Genomic DNA, 14026 nt, shown 5'->3' with positions numbered 1-14026 from the left:
CCTCCCTCACACAGTGGTAGGAGACACCGAGACCCCTGTAGTGCAGCCAAGGAAGCTCAGCTGGAGGCCAAGTGCTCAGCAAGTGCTGCTTTGTGCCAGTCACGCTGGCTGGCAGGGTTCTGCTCACTTGGCACAGCACAGCCAGGGGGCAGGCTGCTGGGAAAGGGAAAGCCACACGTAACGGGTCTAAACTTCCAAAGCCCCATGTGCCAAGGTGGGCATGTAACACCATGTACGGGCCAGCCACTAACCCTGGTTCCGTCAGCCATGCGCCCGGGGTGCCTGGTGGGGGGTAGGTGGGAGGCAGGGTCCAGCCGGGGGCGGATTACCTAGGGAGGTGGTGGAATCTCCTTTCATAGAGGTTTTTAAGGTCAGGCTTGACAAAGCCCTGGCTGGGATGATTTAGTTGGGGATTGGTCCTGCTTGAGCAGGGGGTTGGACTAGATGACCTCCTGAGGTCCCTTCCAACCCTGATATTCTATGAAGAGGAGAGCAGAGCTCTTTCCTGGAGTTGGAGCAGCTGGGAGCCAGTTAGGGCCGTTCTGCGATCACTTGCCATAGCCACCCAGCTCCTGGGTGCCCCCCAGTGGGCGTGGCATGGGCACAGGCAATGCACTAGCCCCCCACACAGCCAACTCCTCCCCCGCACTAACCACATCCGACTTGGTGGTGAATTTCTGGATCTGCAGGCTCTCAAGCGCCATCCACTTGACGGGCAGCTTGGCCTGGCGGTGCTGCCGGATACTGTAATACTCCTTATCAAAGACATCCCGGGCCAGGCCGAAATCCGCCACCTTCACCGTGAACGTCTGGTCCAGCCTGCAAGGCACGAACAAGGAATGCCAGCTGAGCTGGTGGCACAGCTCCAGGAGCCTGGCGTTCAGAGCCACTTTATCTCCAGCCCCCAGACATCTGGGCCCAAATCCATGGGGTGGGCACTCAGGGACCACTGGCACACAGATTGGCAGGTCTCAGAGCAGCCCCCAGGGCAACGCGTCCACCCTCCCAGCTGGCAAAGTGACTGCTCCTGGGCCACAAACCCCATTCTCCTAATAGCAGAGTTCCCTCTGAGGCAGTTTGATTGACACTCGCCCTGCTGCTGCCCAAGCTCAGCCAGCACCGAGCGGGCATGCCAGGTCCCTGTACCCACCAGTCCCGGGCTCAGCTGGCACAGAGGGAGCAGTGCCAGGCTCTGGTACCCACCAGCCCCGGGCTCAGCTGTCACCAAGGGGGCAGTGCCAGGCCCCTGTACCCACTGGCCCAAGGCTCAGCCAGCACAGAGGGGGCAGTGCCAGGCCCCATAACCCTCTATCCCCAGCAGCCAGCCCCGGGCTCGCCAGCTGCACTCAAAGGAAAGGGTGCCGTGCCTTGAGCTCCCGAGGCCAGTGTGCCTGGGCAGAGCACCCTGTTGGGAAGCGTCTTGCGGTGAAGAGGATGCTGAGGAGTGAGCTTGGGAGTGCTCCAGGCTAGCAAGGCAGCCCCAGCACCTCCCAGCCGGGCACGCAGGCCCCGGACACCCGCCCGCCACACTCACATGCAATTCCTGGCGGCCAGGTCCCTGTGCACAAACTTCATGTGGGCCAGATAGTCCATGCCCTGCGCCACCTGCAGCCCGAAACCGATCAGATCCTTCACCGTCGGGTTCTGGGGAGACAAGAGCAGGGAGACGTACAGCCCATCCCTCGTGCCTGGGCACAGCTCAGCTCTTACCCGGCACTGCCATGGCTGGAGCCCTGCGACCACCAGCTCCCCCAGTCCCCCTGCATCTGTAGCCAGGAGACCAGGGCAGAGCGCTGGGCAGGGCAGCACCCACGGCCAGCTGTCGGGAGACACCGCTAGAACGCTGCTCAGAGCGTCTCCATGGCAACCCCTACAGGACACAGGCATGGGGCACAGGAGCATGGCCCTCTGCTGAGCCTGCCCCTGGCCATGGCTGGGGGCTGCTCGGGCAGAGATGAGTAGGGGGCGCAGGAAGGGAATAGCTGGGGGCTGCAGGGCAGTGTGGAGGGGCAGTGGCAGAGGCAGAGCCCGAGCCCGGGGCGGGGCAGTGGCAGAGCTGTGAAGGAGGGAAATAGCCGAGGGTGGGGAGACTGGAGTATGGTGTGGATAGGCAGCAGTAGAGCTGCAGGGGAATAGCTGGGGGGCTGGAGGGCAGCATAGAGGGGCAGTGGCAGAACAGGGGGGCTGGAGGGCAGCACAAAGGAGCAGTGGCAGAGCTAGGGGAGGAGAATGCAGGGCACCCTCTGCTAGCCAGGTGAGCCCCTTGCCTTCCCAGCGCGAAGTGGCCCTGCCGGCCAGAGAACCTGGGGAGAACAGCGTGAGGACACGGGCGGGGCTCAACCCTGGTGCCCTCAGGACTCACTGCCCCGGCTCCCGGCCTCCTCAGGGCCGGGGAGACTTGGTGGCTGGCTGGCAGGAGGGGCAGCTGGGCTCTCCTGGGTGTCCATTAGCCCCCATCTCACCTTCCTGCCCATTCGACAGGCAGCACAACCCCCCGCCCCAGACCCAGGCACCCCCTATCCCACTGGGGCCCTAGGATCTGGAACGCCCCCTGCCCCTGCAGCAGCTTCAGCCCAGCTGACATGTCTGGCAGCTCCTGGAAACCTAATGGCCATGGTGCTGCCTGGCCCCATCTGCTGGCCCCTGCCCGCTGCGGCCAGGGTAGGGCGCCTGGGCCCGTACAGAGAGCACAGGCTGGCTAGGCAGGGAGCTGCATGGGGCCTGGCTCTGGGAGCGGGGGTTACCCCTTCTCCTCTAGGCTGCAGGCAGGGAGCCCCAAGCCAGTGTGACCCTGCCTTTGCCCAGCCCCTGAGCAGGGAGGGCGGCTGGCCTGCGCTTACCTGTTTGTTGGAGCGGATGAAGTGCCGGAGGTCTCCGTGCTTCATGTAGGGCAGCACGACCAGGGGCAATCCTTGGCACGGCAGGCAGACACCCACCAGCGACAGGATGTGGGGGTGATGGAAGCTCTTCATGAGAATCCCCTCCTTCAGGAATTCCTCCACCTCCTCCACATCGGTGATCCCTGGGACGGAGCACAGCCATGGGGCTGGGGCGCTAACCAGCCCAGGAGCCACAGTGCTGGGATGGGCCCCAGGGGATGGGGCAACCTGGGCTGTCAGAGCCCAGTGAGGAAAAGCAGAGGTGGAGAGCAGTGGCTACATCACAGAGGGGTTACGCCCAGTGATGAGCTGCCAAAATCTTAACAACCGGTTCCCTCCTCACCCCACAAGGGGGTCATGGCCCGCGCCTGCCCGCCAGGACCCCTGCCCCATCCAACCCTCCGCGTTCCTTGACAGCCCCCCCTTGGAACCCCTGCCCCATCCACCCCCCTCCTCTGTCCCCTGACTGCCCCCGGAACCAGGTAGGAGGGTCTCGTGGGCCACCGTAGTGGGCGCCCACCGCGCCCCGCCCCGCCCCGCCCCTAAGAGCCAGAGGGACCTGCCTGGGGGCGAGGTGGGGAGTCCCGGTGGTGCTTACCTGGGGCGGCTCCCAGGAAGCATCCGGCAGGTCCCTCTGGCTCCTAGGGGCGGGGTAGCAAAACTGGGGGTAGGGGCGGAGCGGCTGCTCCCCCCAATGATCACATCAAAAGTGGCGCCTTAGGCGCCGACTCCCTGGGTGCTCCAGGGCTGGAGCACCCACGGGGAAAATTTGGTGGGTGCAGAGCACCCACTGGCAGCTCCCCGCCCCGCGCCCGGCCCCAGCTCACCTCCGCTCCGCCTCCGCCCCTGAATGTGCCGCCCTGCTCTGCTTCTCCGCCCACCCCCCCTCCCCCCCCGGCTTCCCACGAATCAGCTGTTCATGCGGGAAGCCTGGGAGGGCTGAGAAGCAGGTGGCGGCTTCACACTCAGGCCCAGGGAGGCGGAGGCGAGCTGGGGCGGGGAGCGATTCCCCTGCACCTCCCCCGCGCACCCCCCCCAGGTTACCTGCTGCTGCACGGGCGGCCCTCCTTGCGCCCCCCCTCGCCCCCGTCTCCCTGGGCCTGAGGGCGAAGCTGCCGCCTGCTTCTCGGCCCTCCCAGGCTTCCCGTGCAAACAGCTGATTGGTGGGTTGGGGGGTGGCGGAGAAGCAGAGCGGGGTGGAGCGTAACTCGGGGCGGAAGAGGAGCGGAGGTGAGCTTGGGCCAGGCGCGGGGCGAGGCAGGGAGCTGCCAGTAGCACCCTCAAAATTTTCCCTGTGGGTGCTCCAGGAGTCGGCGCCTAAGGCGCCACTTTTGGCCAGTTGTTAAATTTAGAAGCCCTTTTAGAACTGGTTGTCCCTCGTGGGACAACCGGTTCTAAAAGGGCTTCTAAATTTAACAACCGGTTCCAGCGAAGCGGTGCAAACCGGCTCCAGCTCACCACTGGTTATGCCCACTCCATGAGACACCACATCCAGCCACCAGCCAGGCACAGCAGGGGCTGGGCACACACACGCTTCCTGGCCCCTGGCATTGGCAGCTGCACAGGAGGAATGCCTGAAGACACCCAAGAGTCAGGCATAGCCCAGATAGGTGGGGTGCCCGTTCCATTCACCTCCTGCTCCTTGGCCAACAGCCTGGCACGAGTGAAGGGCCAGCGCAGGAAGCAGGCAGGGCTCAGAGGCACCCTAAAGGGGATGGGGATTAGGGACCCCCTAGAGCATGGCAGAAGCAACCCCTGCAGGAGAACAGGCCAGGAGCCAGAGGGAAGAGCACTCACGGTTCAGGGATTTGACAGCACAGTGGATCTCCCTCTCTGCCAGATCTCTGTACATGCCATGGTACACGCTCCCGAAATGCCCTGGCCGGGAAAACACAGGCACCCTGAACAGAGCCGCCATGCAGCAAGGAATGCCCCGAGCTTCCCTTTGCTCCAGACCCCAGCCGACATGCCGCAGGCAGGGCAAACACCTAGAGTCCAAGGAGATGGGCTGGAAGATGGCAGAGGGGCTGCAGGAGAGTCAATGCTGCAGGGCCCGGATGGGCACCAGATACAGCAGGGGGGCTGGGACCACGTTACTGCTGAGAGGCACCCATAGATACTGGATACAGTCAAGGGGACATGGCCATGTTGGTGCTGCAAGGCCCAGACCGACACCAGATACAGCCAAGGGGACGGAGCCATATTGGTGCCACAGTGCCCAGATGGGTACCAAATACAGCCAATGGGATGGGGCCATGTTGGCGCCACAGGGCCCGGACGGACACCAGGTATGGCTAAGGGGATGGGGTCATGTTGGTGTTTCAGGGCCTAGATGGACACTAGATATGGCCAAGTGGACGGGGCCATTTTGGCACTGCAGGGCCCAGACAGGCACCAGATACAGCCCTGACCTATTGTGGGGCCTCCAGGCCGGCCCGACAGGCTCCCCTGCAGGGCTGTTCTGCGCTGGGCCGGGAACCTCATCAGGTTCAGAGAGGCGACCTAGCTGGGCAACAGCCACAGGCATGCACCTGGCACTAAGGGGAACGGGCTGAGCTTGGTGCTGCCAAACTGCAGTGCTGCTCAGCCCAAACCCTGGGCAGGGACCTGCCCCTCTGACCAGGGGAGCAGCAGGGGCCAGGCAGCGAGGCTGCGGCGGGTATGGACTCCCCACCCGTGCCCAACCCCTCATGCCATGCCATGGATGAATGCCATCTGTGCTGGATCAGCATCACATGGGGGCTCTCGTTAGTACTGAGCTTCTCTGGGGTGGGACCTTGACACAGAGGGAATGCCAGGCAGGCCCAGTCTAACCCAGCTATGGCTCAGTGCTCACTGTGCCAGGCTGTACGTGCCACGCAGGCCCAGCCAGAGCCATCTATGGCTCAGTGCTCACTGTGCCTCGCTGGTGGTGCCATGCAGGCCCAACCCGACCCAGCTAAGGCTCAGCACTCACTGTGCTGGTCTGCATGTTCCATGCAGGCCCAGCCCAGCACTCACTGTGCCAGGCTGCATGTGCTACATGGGCCCAGCCCAACCCAGCTACGGCTCAGCACTCCTTGTGCCAGTCAGTGCATGCCACACAGGTCCAGCCTGACTCAGCTACGGTTTGGCACTCACTGTGCCAGGCTGCGGGTGCCACGCAGGCCCAACACAGCCGCAATTCATAGATACTAAGGTTGGAAGGGACCATTATGATCATCTAGTCTGACCTCCTGCACAACGCAGGCCACCGAATCTCACCCACCCACTCCTGAAAAACCTCACCTATGTCTGAGCTATTGAAGTCCTCAAATCGTGGTTTAAAGACTTCAAGGAGCAGAGAATCCTCCAGCAAGTGACCTGTGCCCCATGCTACAGAGGAAGGCGAAAAACCTCCAGGGCCTCTTCCAATCTGCCCTGGAGAAAAATTCCTTCCCAACCCCAAATATGGTGATCAACTAAACCCTGAGCACAGGGGCAAGATTCACCAGCCAGATACTACAGAAAATTCTTTCCTGGGTAACTCGGATCCCACCCCATCTAACATCCCATCACAGGCCATTAGGCCTATTTACCATGAATATTTAAAGATCAATTAGTTACCAAAATCATGTTATCCCATCATACCATCTCCTCCATAAACTTATCGAGTTTAATCTTGAAGCCAGATAGATCTTTTGCTCCCACTACTTCCCTTCGAAGTCTATTCCAAAACTTCACTCCTCTGATGGTTAGAAACCTTCGTCTAATTTCAAATCTAAACTTCCTGGTGGCCAGTTTATATCCATTTGTTCTTGTGTCCACATTGGTACTGAGCTTAAATAATTCCTCTCCCTCTCCGGTATTTATCCCTCTGATATATTTATAGGGAGCAATCATATCTCCCCTCAACCTTCTTTTAGTTAGGCTAAACAAGCCAAGCTCCTTCAGTCTCCTTTCATAAGACAAAAAGAAAAGGAGTACTTGCGGCACCTTAGAGACTAACCAATTTATTTGAGCATAAGCTTTCATGAGCTACAGCTCATTTCATCGGATGCATACTGTGGAAAGTGTAGAAGATCTTTTATACATACAAAGCATGAAAAAATACCTCCCCCCACCCCACTCTCCTGCTGGCAATAGCTTATCTAAAGTGATCACTCTCCTTACAATGTGGGCCATTTCCAGCACAAATCCAGGGTTTAACAAGAACGTCGGGGGGGGGGGGGGGGGGTATCTACTACCCAAGATCCATAAACCTGGAAATCCTGGGCGCCCCATCATCTCAGGCATTGGCACCCTGACAGCAGGATTGTCTGGCTATGTAGACTCCCTCCTCAGGCCCTATGCTACCAGCACTCCCAGCTACCTTCGAGACACCACTGACTTCCTGAGGAAACTACAATCCATCGGTGATCTTCCTGATAACACCATCCTGGCCACTATGGATGTAGAAGCCCTCTACACCAACATTCCACACAAAGATGGACTACAAGCCATCAAGAACACTATCCCCGATAATGTCACAGCTAACCTGGTGGCTGAACTTTGTGACTTTGTCCTTACCCATAACTATTTTACATTTGGGGACAATGTATACCTTCAGATCAGCGGCACTGCTATGGGTACCCGCATGGCCCCACAGTATGCCAACATTTTTATGGCTGACTTAGAACAACGCTTCCTCAGCTCTCATCTCATCTCATCTCAAGCCCTACTCTACTTGCGCTATATTGATGACATCTTCATCATCTGGACCCATGGAAAAGAAGCCCTTGAGGAATTCCACCATGATTTCAACAATTTCCATCCCACCATCAACCTCAGCCTGGTCCAGTCCACACAAGAGATCCACTTCCTGGACACTACAGTGCTAATAAACGATGGTCACATAAACACCACCCTATACCGGAAACCTACTGACAGCTATTCCTACCTACATGCCTCCAGCTTTCACCCTCACCACACCACACGATCCATCGTCTACAGCCAAGCTCTGCGATACAACCGCATTTGCTCCAACCCCTCAGACAGAGGCAGACACCTGCAAGATCTCTATCAAGCATTTTTACAACTATAATACCCACCTGCGGAAGTGAAGAAACAGATTGATAGAGCCAGAAGAGTTCCCAGAAGTCACCTACTACAGGACAGGCCTAACAAAGAAAATAACAGAACGCCACTAGCCATCACCTTCAGCCCCCAACTAAAACCCCTCCAACGCATTATTAAGGATCTACAACCTATCCTGAAGGATGACCCAACACTCTCACAAATCCTGGGAGACAGGCCAGTCCTTGCCTACAGACAGCCCCCCAACCTGAAGCAAATACTCACCAGCAACCACATACCACTCAACAGAACCACTAACCCAGGAACCTATCCTTGCAACAAAGCCCGTTGCCAACTGTGCCCCATATCTATTCAGGGGACACCATCACAGGGCCTAATAACATCAGCCACGCTATCAGAGGCTTGTTCACCTGCACATCCACCAATGTGATATATGCCATCATGTGCCAGCAATGCCCCTCTGCCATGTACATTGGTCAAACTGGACAGTCTCTACGTAAAAGAGTAAATGGACACAAATCAGATGTCAAGAATTATAACATTCATAAACCAGTCGGAGAACACTTCAATCTCTCACGCGATTACAGACATGAAAGTTGCAATTCTTCAACAAAAAAACTTCAAATCCAGACTCCAGCGAGAAACTGTTGAATTGGAATTCATTTGCAAATTGGATACAATTAACTTAGGCTTGAATAGAGACTGGGAGTGGCTAAGTCATTATGCAAGGTAACCTATTTCCCCTTGTTTTTTCCTAACCCCCTCCCCCCCGCCCTTCAGACATTCTTGTTAAACCCTGGATTTGTGCTGGAAATGGCCCACCTTGATTATCATACACATTGTAAGGAGAGTGGTCACTTTAGATAAGCTATTGCCAGCAGGAGAGTGGGGTGGGGGGAGGTATTTTTTCATGCTTTGTGTGTATAAAAGATCTTATACACTTTCCACAGTATGCATCCGATGAAGTGAGCTGTAGCTCACGAAAGCTTATGCTCAAATAATTTGGTTAGTCTCTAAGGTGCAACAAGTACTCCTTTTCTTTTTGCGAATATAGACTAACACGGCTGTTACTCTGAAACCTTTCATAAGACAAGTTTTCCATTCCTCAGATCATCCTAGAAGCCCTTCTCTGTACCTGTTCCAGTTTGAATTCATCCTTTTTAAACATGGGAGACCAAAACTGCACACAGTATTCCAGATAAGGTCTCACCAGTGCCTTGTATAAATGGTACTAAAACCTCCTTATCTCTACTGGAAATATCTCTCCTGATGCATCCCAAGACCGCATTAGCTTTTTTCACGGCCCTATCACATTGGCGGCTCATAGTCATCCTATGATCAACCAATACTCCAAGGTCCTTGTCCTCCTCCATTACTTCTAATTGATGCGTCCCCAGCTTATAACTAAAATTCTTGTTATTAATCCCTAAATGCATGACCTTACACTTCTCACTATTAAATTCCATCCTATTACTATTACTCCAGTTTACAAGGTCATCCAGATCCTCCTGTATGATATCCTGGTCCTTCTCTAAATTGGCAATACCTCCCAGCTTTGTATCATCCGCAAACTTTATTAGCACACTCCCACTTTTTGTGCCGAAGTCAGTAATAAAAAGATTAAATAAGATTGGTCCCAAAACCAATCCTTGAGGAACTCCACTAGTAACCTCTCTCCAGCCTGACAGTTCACCTTTCAGTAGGACCCGTTGTAGTCTCCCCTTTAACCAATTCCTTATCCACCTTTCAATGTTCATATTGATCACCATCTTTTCCAATTTAACTAATAATTCCCCAGGTGGCACGGTATCAAACGCCTTACTGAAATCTAGGTAAATTAGATCCACTGCATTTCCTTTGTCTAAAAAATCTGTTACTTTCTCAAAGAAGGAGATCAGGTTGGTTTGGCATGATCTACCTTTTGTAAAACCATGTTGTATTTTGTCCCATTTACCATTGACTTCAATGTCCTTAACTACTTTCTCCTTCAAAATTTTTTCCAAGACCTTGCATACTACAGAGCTCACTGTACCACGCTTTGGGTGCCAGGTGGGCCCAGCCCAGCCCAACACTCACCTTTGCCAATGATCCGGTCCCGGTGTGTTAGCAGCCGCTCCTCTGGGATCAGGACATCCTTCACCTCCTCCAGCAGCTCGGGACGGAGGTTTTCGATGCAGCAGGATGGCATCCTCACGAGCGGCATGGCAGAGCTGTCACTACTGCCCATGTAGGAGGCATCTCGGAAGCGCCTGCTGGCAAAGCCACCACTGGGAGTGGCGGCTAGGAACCGGACAGAGAAAGGAAAGTCACAGTGAGACCCTGGCAAAACCCTTCTTCTCTGCCAGATCAGCCTGTGTGCCCTGCCACCTGCTCCCCACTGGGGGAGAGGGATGAACTGCCCCTCGGAACATCCCCAGGGTCTTCCAATCAATGCCCACCAGCCCGGCGAGGGCCCCCAGGCATTGCAGAGCTGGGAGCTTATGGGCGGGGGTCCCACGGCCGGCAAGGGCCAGCGGGCAGGAGCTGCACATAGCCATGGCCAAGACCCGCCCACTGGGGAGGAACAGAAAGGAGCAGACTGATGTGCTGGGGCAGCTCTAACACGGGCAGGGCTGCCCTAAGCTGGGCCGGCCTTTCCCGGCCGGGGTTGAGGGGGTCTGCTGCAAGGACGGTGACTCAACCCTGGCCCCACAGGCTGCAGGCACAGTGAGCAGTGCCCCCTGGCATGCCAGTTCCTTACCCTGCACATCCCGGTAGTCCATGGAGGAGGGTAGTAGGGCGAATCTGGGGGTATTCCCATTGGGATTCACCAGCATCTCCAAATTCTCGGTCCCTGCAGACATGGAAAAGAAAGCCGTTCAGAGCCTCAAGAGCCAATGCTGACCTCATGGCCTGGCCCACTTCTGCTGGGCACCGGCATCACTCAGACCCCTGCCACACTGAGAGGACGGGAGGCCCAGGCCTACTCGGCGCCAGCACCCTAAGGACTGGCACAGAATCAGTAACAATGTGGGGTGGGGGGCCATTTCTTGGTGCCTAGATAGCAGGGTGATGGGCACATTGCCCATAATGCCAGAAGACACCTCCTCCATGGTCGTGGGGCACAGTCCCATTCACCCAGGAAAGGCATATGCCACCCAGCTGGGGGCCCAGAACAGGAGTGGACGTTGCCAGAGCAGAGGGCATGTGACACAAAGGTCAGTGCCTGTGGGAATGGGGCCATGGCAGGCTCAGGGCTGCGATGCCCTGTGTGAGGGAGGGGAGTTACCCATCTTCCTCCTGCGTCTGCATTTCAGCACCAGGAATGCCAGGAGGCAGCCGAACATGAAGGTGGTGATGGTGCCCAAGAGGATGCCAGTCAGGGGGTCCGGGGAGATGGTGGCCACCACCCAGCCCAGGTCCTGACAGGCACCATTCACACAGATCTGGGGAAGGAGAGGGCAGGCAGTCAGTGTCCCGGCAGCCAGCAGGCAGAGAATGGATCCCTAAGCCATCTGCAGGATTGGGGGGACTTGCCCGTACCCCCCTCCTATGACCACCACCCCAGCTCTTATCTAGTACTTTCACCCAGCAATTTCAATGTGCTCTGCCAAGGTCAGTGCTGTTAGCCCAGTTTTGCAGATGGGGAAACCGAGGCACGGGGCATGGCCATGACTTGCCCAGGTCTCCTGAGTCCCAGACCAGTACTCTATGCACCATGCCACTCTGCCTCCCTGAAGCACTGGCGCTCCTGCCCAGGTTCTCCAGAGGGCTGGGGCTGGCATGAAGGGAGCTCCTCTCCACACAGGTCTCCTGGATACCAAGGGATGCAGCGCCCAGGGCTGGTGGGACAACAGAGGGCCCAGGAGCAGGCAGCGCATGTGCCACATGACCAGCCCCAACCCACGCTCCCCTGGCAGGGCAGGCACCGTCGCCTGATGGACCAGAGGACATTTCCCATCCCTGGGCCCATGGAGCTACACCCCTCTGTTACAGGGCTGCTCCGAGCATGCATGTCAGGTACCCCAGCCCCTGCGCTCTGCCCCCTCCCAGCCCTGCCCAGCAGCACCCCTGCAAAGCCTGGCACTTACTCATCTTGGCAGTGAGCACTGGGTGGGGCAGGTAGGGCAGGACATGGGCATCAGAGATGCCACCCCAGCACATGCCATGGCGCAGAGACGCCAGGGGAAAGAGACTGACAGGGTCACCACATGGGCTCAGCTGGCAGGAATAACGGCTCCAGCGGGGACCCCCCGGCCACCCCTTTGCACCCAGGGCAGAAAACAAGCAGCTGGCACAGCCTGTAGCTGCATGCTGGGCTGGACGCTGCTTCCCGTGCCCTCCTCACTGCGTGCCAGGCAGCAGAACCAGGAGTGAAGCCCAGCAGCTGGCTGGCAGAGGGGCAGCCGGTCTCCACAGGCCTGGTGCCCTCCAGAGACCGGGGAAGCCTTCCCCAGGCAGCTGCACTCAGGGCATGTTCAGCCCTGAGCACTGTCCAAAGGAGAAGGGCAGGGAGAGGGGGTGGCAGGCTGCAGGCCAGAGCCCCCAGGGCAGAGGGCCAGTCTAGGCAGTGCTGCCACAGCCCAGAGCCAGGCTGGATCTCCCTGGGCTCTGCACCAGCAGGGAGAAGGGGGGCAAAGCCACTGGGAGCCCAGCTTAGGGCGGGCGCTGCCCTCCCCCAAGCTCGGCTCTACCTGCACAGGGGCTCCCTCCAGGGGGAGGCTCAGGTTCCTGGGGATCCGGCAGGTCACCTCGTTCTTCAGCACACTGGGGTGGCAGTCCCGGCCCGCCACCGTCACGGTGATTCTCATGCAGCCCACCAACGCGTCCAGCCCGATTTGCTGTGCACACAGCCACCGTCATGGGGATCCCCTGACGCTAGCTAGAGAACTCCCCATCCTGAACCGCCCCACCTCCGCCAGGTCCCCCTGGCCAGAGTTGCCCCACCTCCCCTGGGAACTCCCCAGCCTCTCCCTGGAACCCCTCCCCCCACCTGAGCCGCCCCCCAGCCCCCAGGTTGCCTTCCCGGCCTGAGCTGACCTGCCTCCCCCGGGAACCACCCCGTCTGAGCCCCCCCGCCTTCCCCAGGAACCCCCAGGCCCACCCCTCCCGAGGGCATCCCACCATCCCAACCTCAGTTCCAGCTGCCAAGCCTCTCCCCTGGGCTACCATTCCTGGGCTCTCGCCCTAACCAGGGTCCCTGTCCTTCAGGGCCAGGCATTCGTCCCCCTGCAGGTCCTCAGCCCACTGACCATGGCCCCAGGCCCTCCCGCACCAGCCATTGCCCGGCCCCAGGCCCTCCCGCACTGGCCATCCCTCCATGACCTGGGCCCTCCCCTATCCCATCCCCACCAGCCATCATCCCATGCCCTGGGCCCTCATCTCTCTGCCCCCCAGTTCTCTCTGGCATTGTTCTGGCCCCCAGCCCACCAATGCAGGGCTGGTCTGGCTCCCTCAGTCCCACCCCTGCCTGGGTTCCCCGCCTCTCCCAGCCCCATCCGTACATGGATCTCAATCTCGTGGTCACCAGACTTGAGGTGGTAAGTGTCGTCGTCGTGCTCGAAGGGCAGGATCTGGGGCGGGGGGTAGTAACGCACGCGGAAGGCCCTGCGTCCGGGGGAGCCATCTAGCAGCACGGTCAGGTTGCCCTGGGCGCTCTCCACCCTGTTAGCGAAGGGGTAGGCTGGGCTCTGGCACACCAGCTGCTCGGGGGAGCGTGGCCCCATGCACACCTGAGGGGACAGGGCGTGTTGGAAGGAGCGTCCCCGGGAGCAGAGCTCACAGCGGTGAGGGGACCCGGTGCTCCTCGGACATGGCCCGGAACTGGCTCCCAGGCACCACGTCAGGCCCAGGCCCGCGCCGCCCTTCGCTCTGCCGGCTGCACGCTACGGACCCAGCCCAGGCCTCTCGCCATCCCCTCAACCCCGCTACATGCACACTACGTCTGCAGGGAGCCCGGGGCTGCCGCACCAAGTTAACGCGCCCACTTGGACAACTGGAGACCAGAGCCACCAGTGACATGACTGTGTGAGCTCTCAGTCGCCTCCTGGTGAATGCACAACCCCCTGTGACTGGCACAGCCTGGGCCCAAGAGGGGGACAGCAGGGCCTGCGGGCCGGCACTGAGCAAAGCCC

At 58.6% G+C, this 14026-nt stretch overlaps 1 protein-coding gene across 1 annotated transcript in view; it reads right to left on the bottom strand.

Annotated features, from left to right (window-relative positions):
- Positions 1–14026, bottom strand: part of MST1R (macrophage stimulating 1 receptor) — a 48156-nt gene that overhangs the window by 1481 nt on the left and 32649 nt on the right. Inside the window, exons 11-19 of the mRNA XM_074959870.1 lie at positions 13397–13624; positions 12587–12733; positions 11182–11338; positions 10654–10746; positions 9990–10193; positions 4677–4757; positions 2841–3022; positions 1535–1644; positions 654–819 (exon numbers count right to left, since the gene is read on the bottom strand). Of these exons, the coding sequence (XP_074815971.1) occupies positions 654–819; positions 1535–1644; positions 2841–3022; positions 4677–4757; positions 9990–10193; positions 10654–10746; positions 11182–11338; positions 12587–12733; positions 13397–13624 (1368 nt within the window). The remainder of the gene's footprint in view (positions 1–653; positions 820–1534; positions 1645–2840; positions 3023–4676; positions 4758–9989; positions 10194–10653; positions 10747–11181; positions 11339–12586; positions 12734–13396; positions 13625–14026) is intronic.

This window comes from Natator depressus, chromosome 7 (assembly GCF_965152275.1).
Source record: "Natator depressus isolate rNatDep1 chromosome 7, rNatDep2.hap1, whole genome shotgun sequence".
NCBI lineage: Eukaryota > Metazoa > Chordata > Testudines > Cheloniidae > Natator > Natator depressus.
This window is presented reverse-complemented; position numbering and strand designations above follow the sequence as displayed.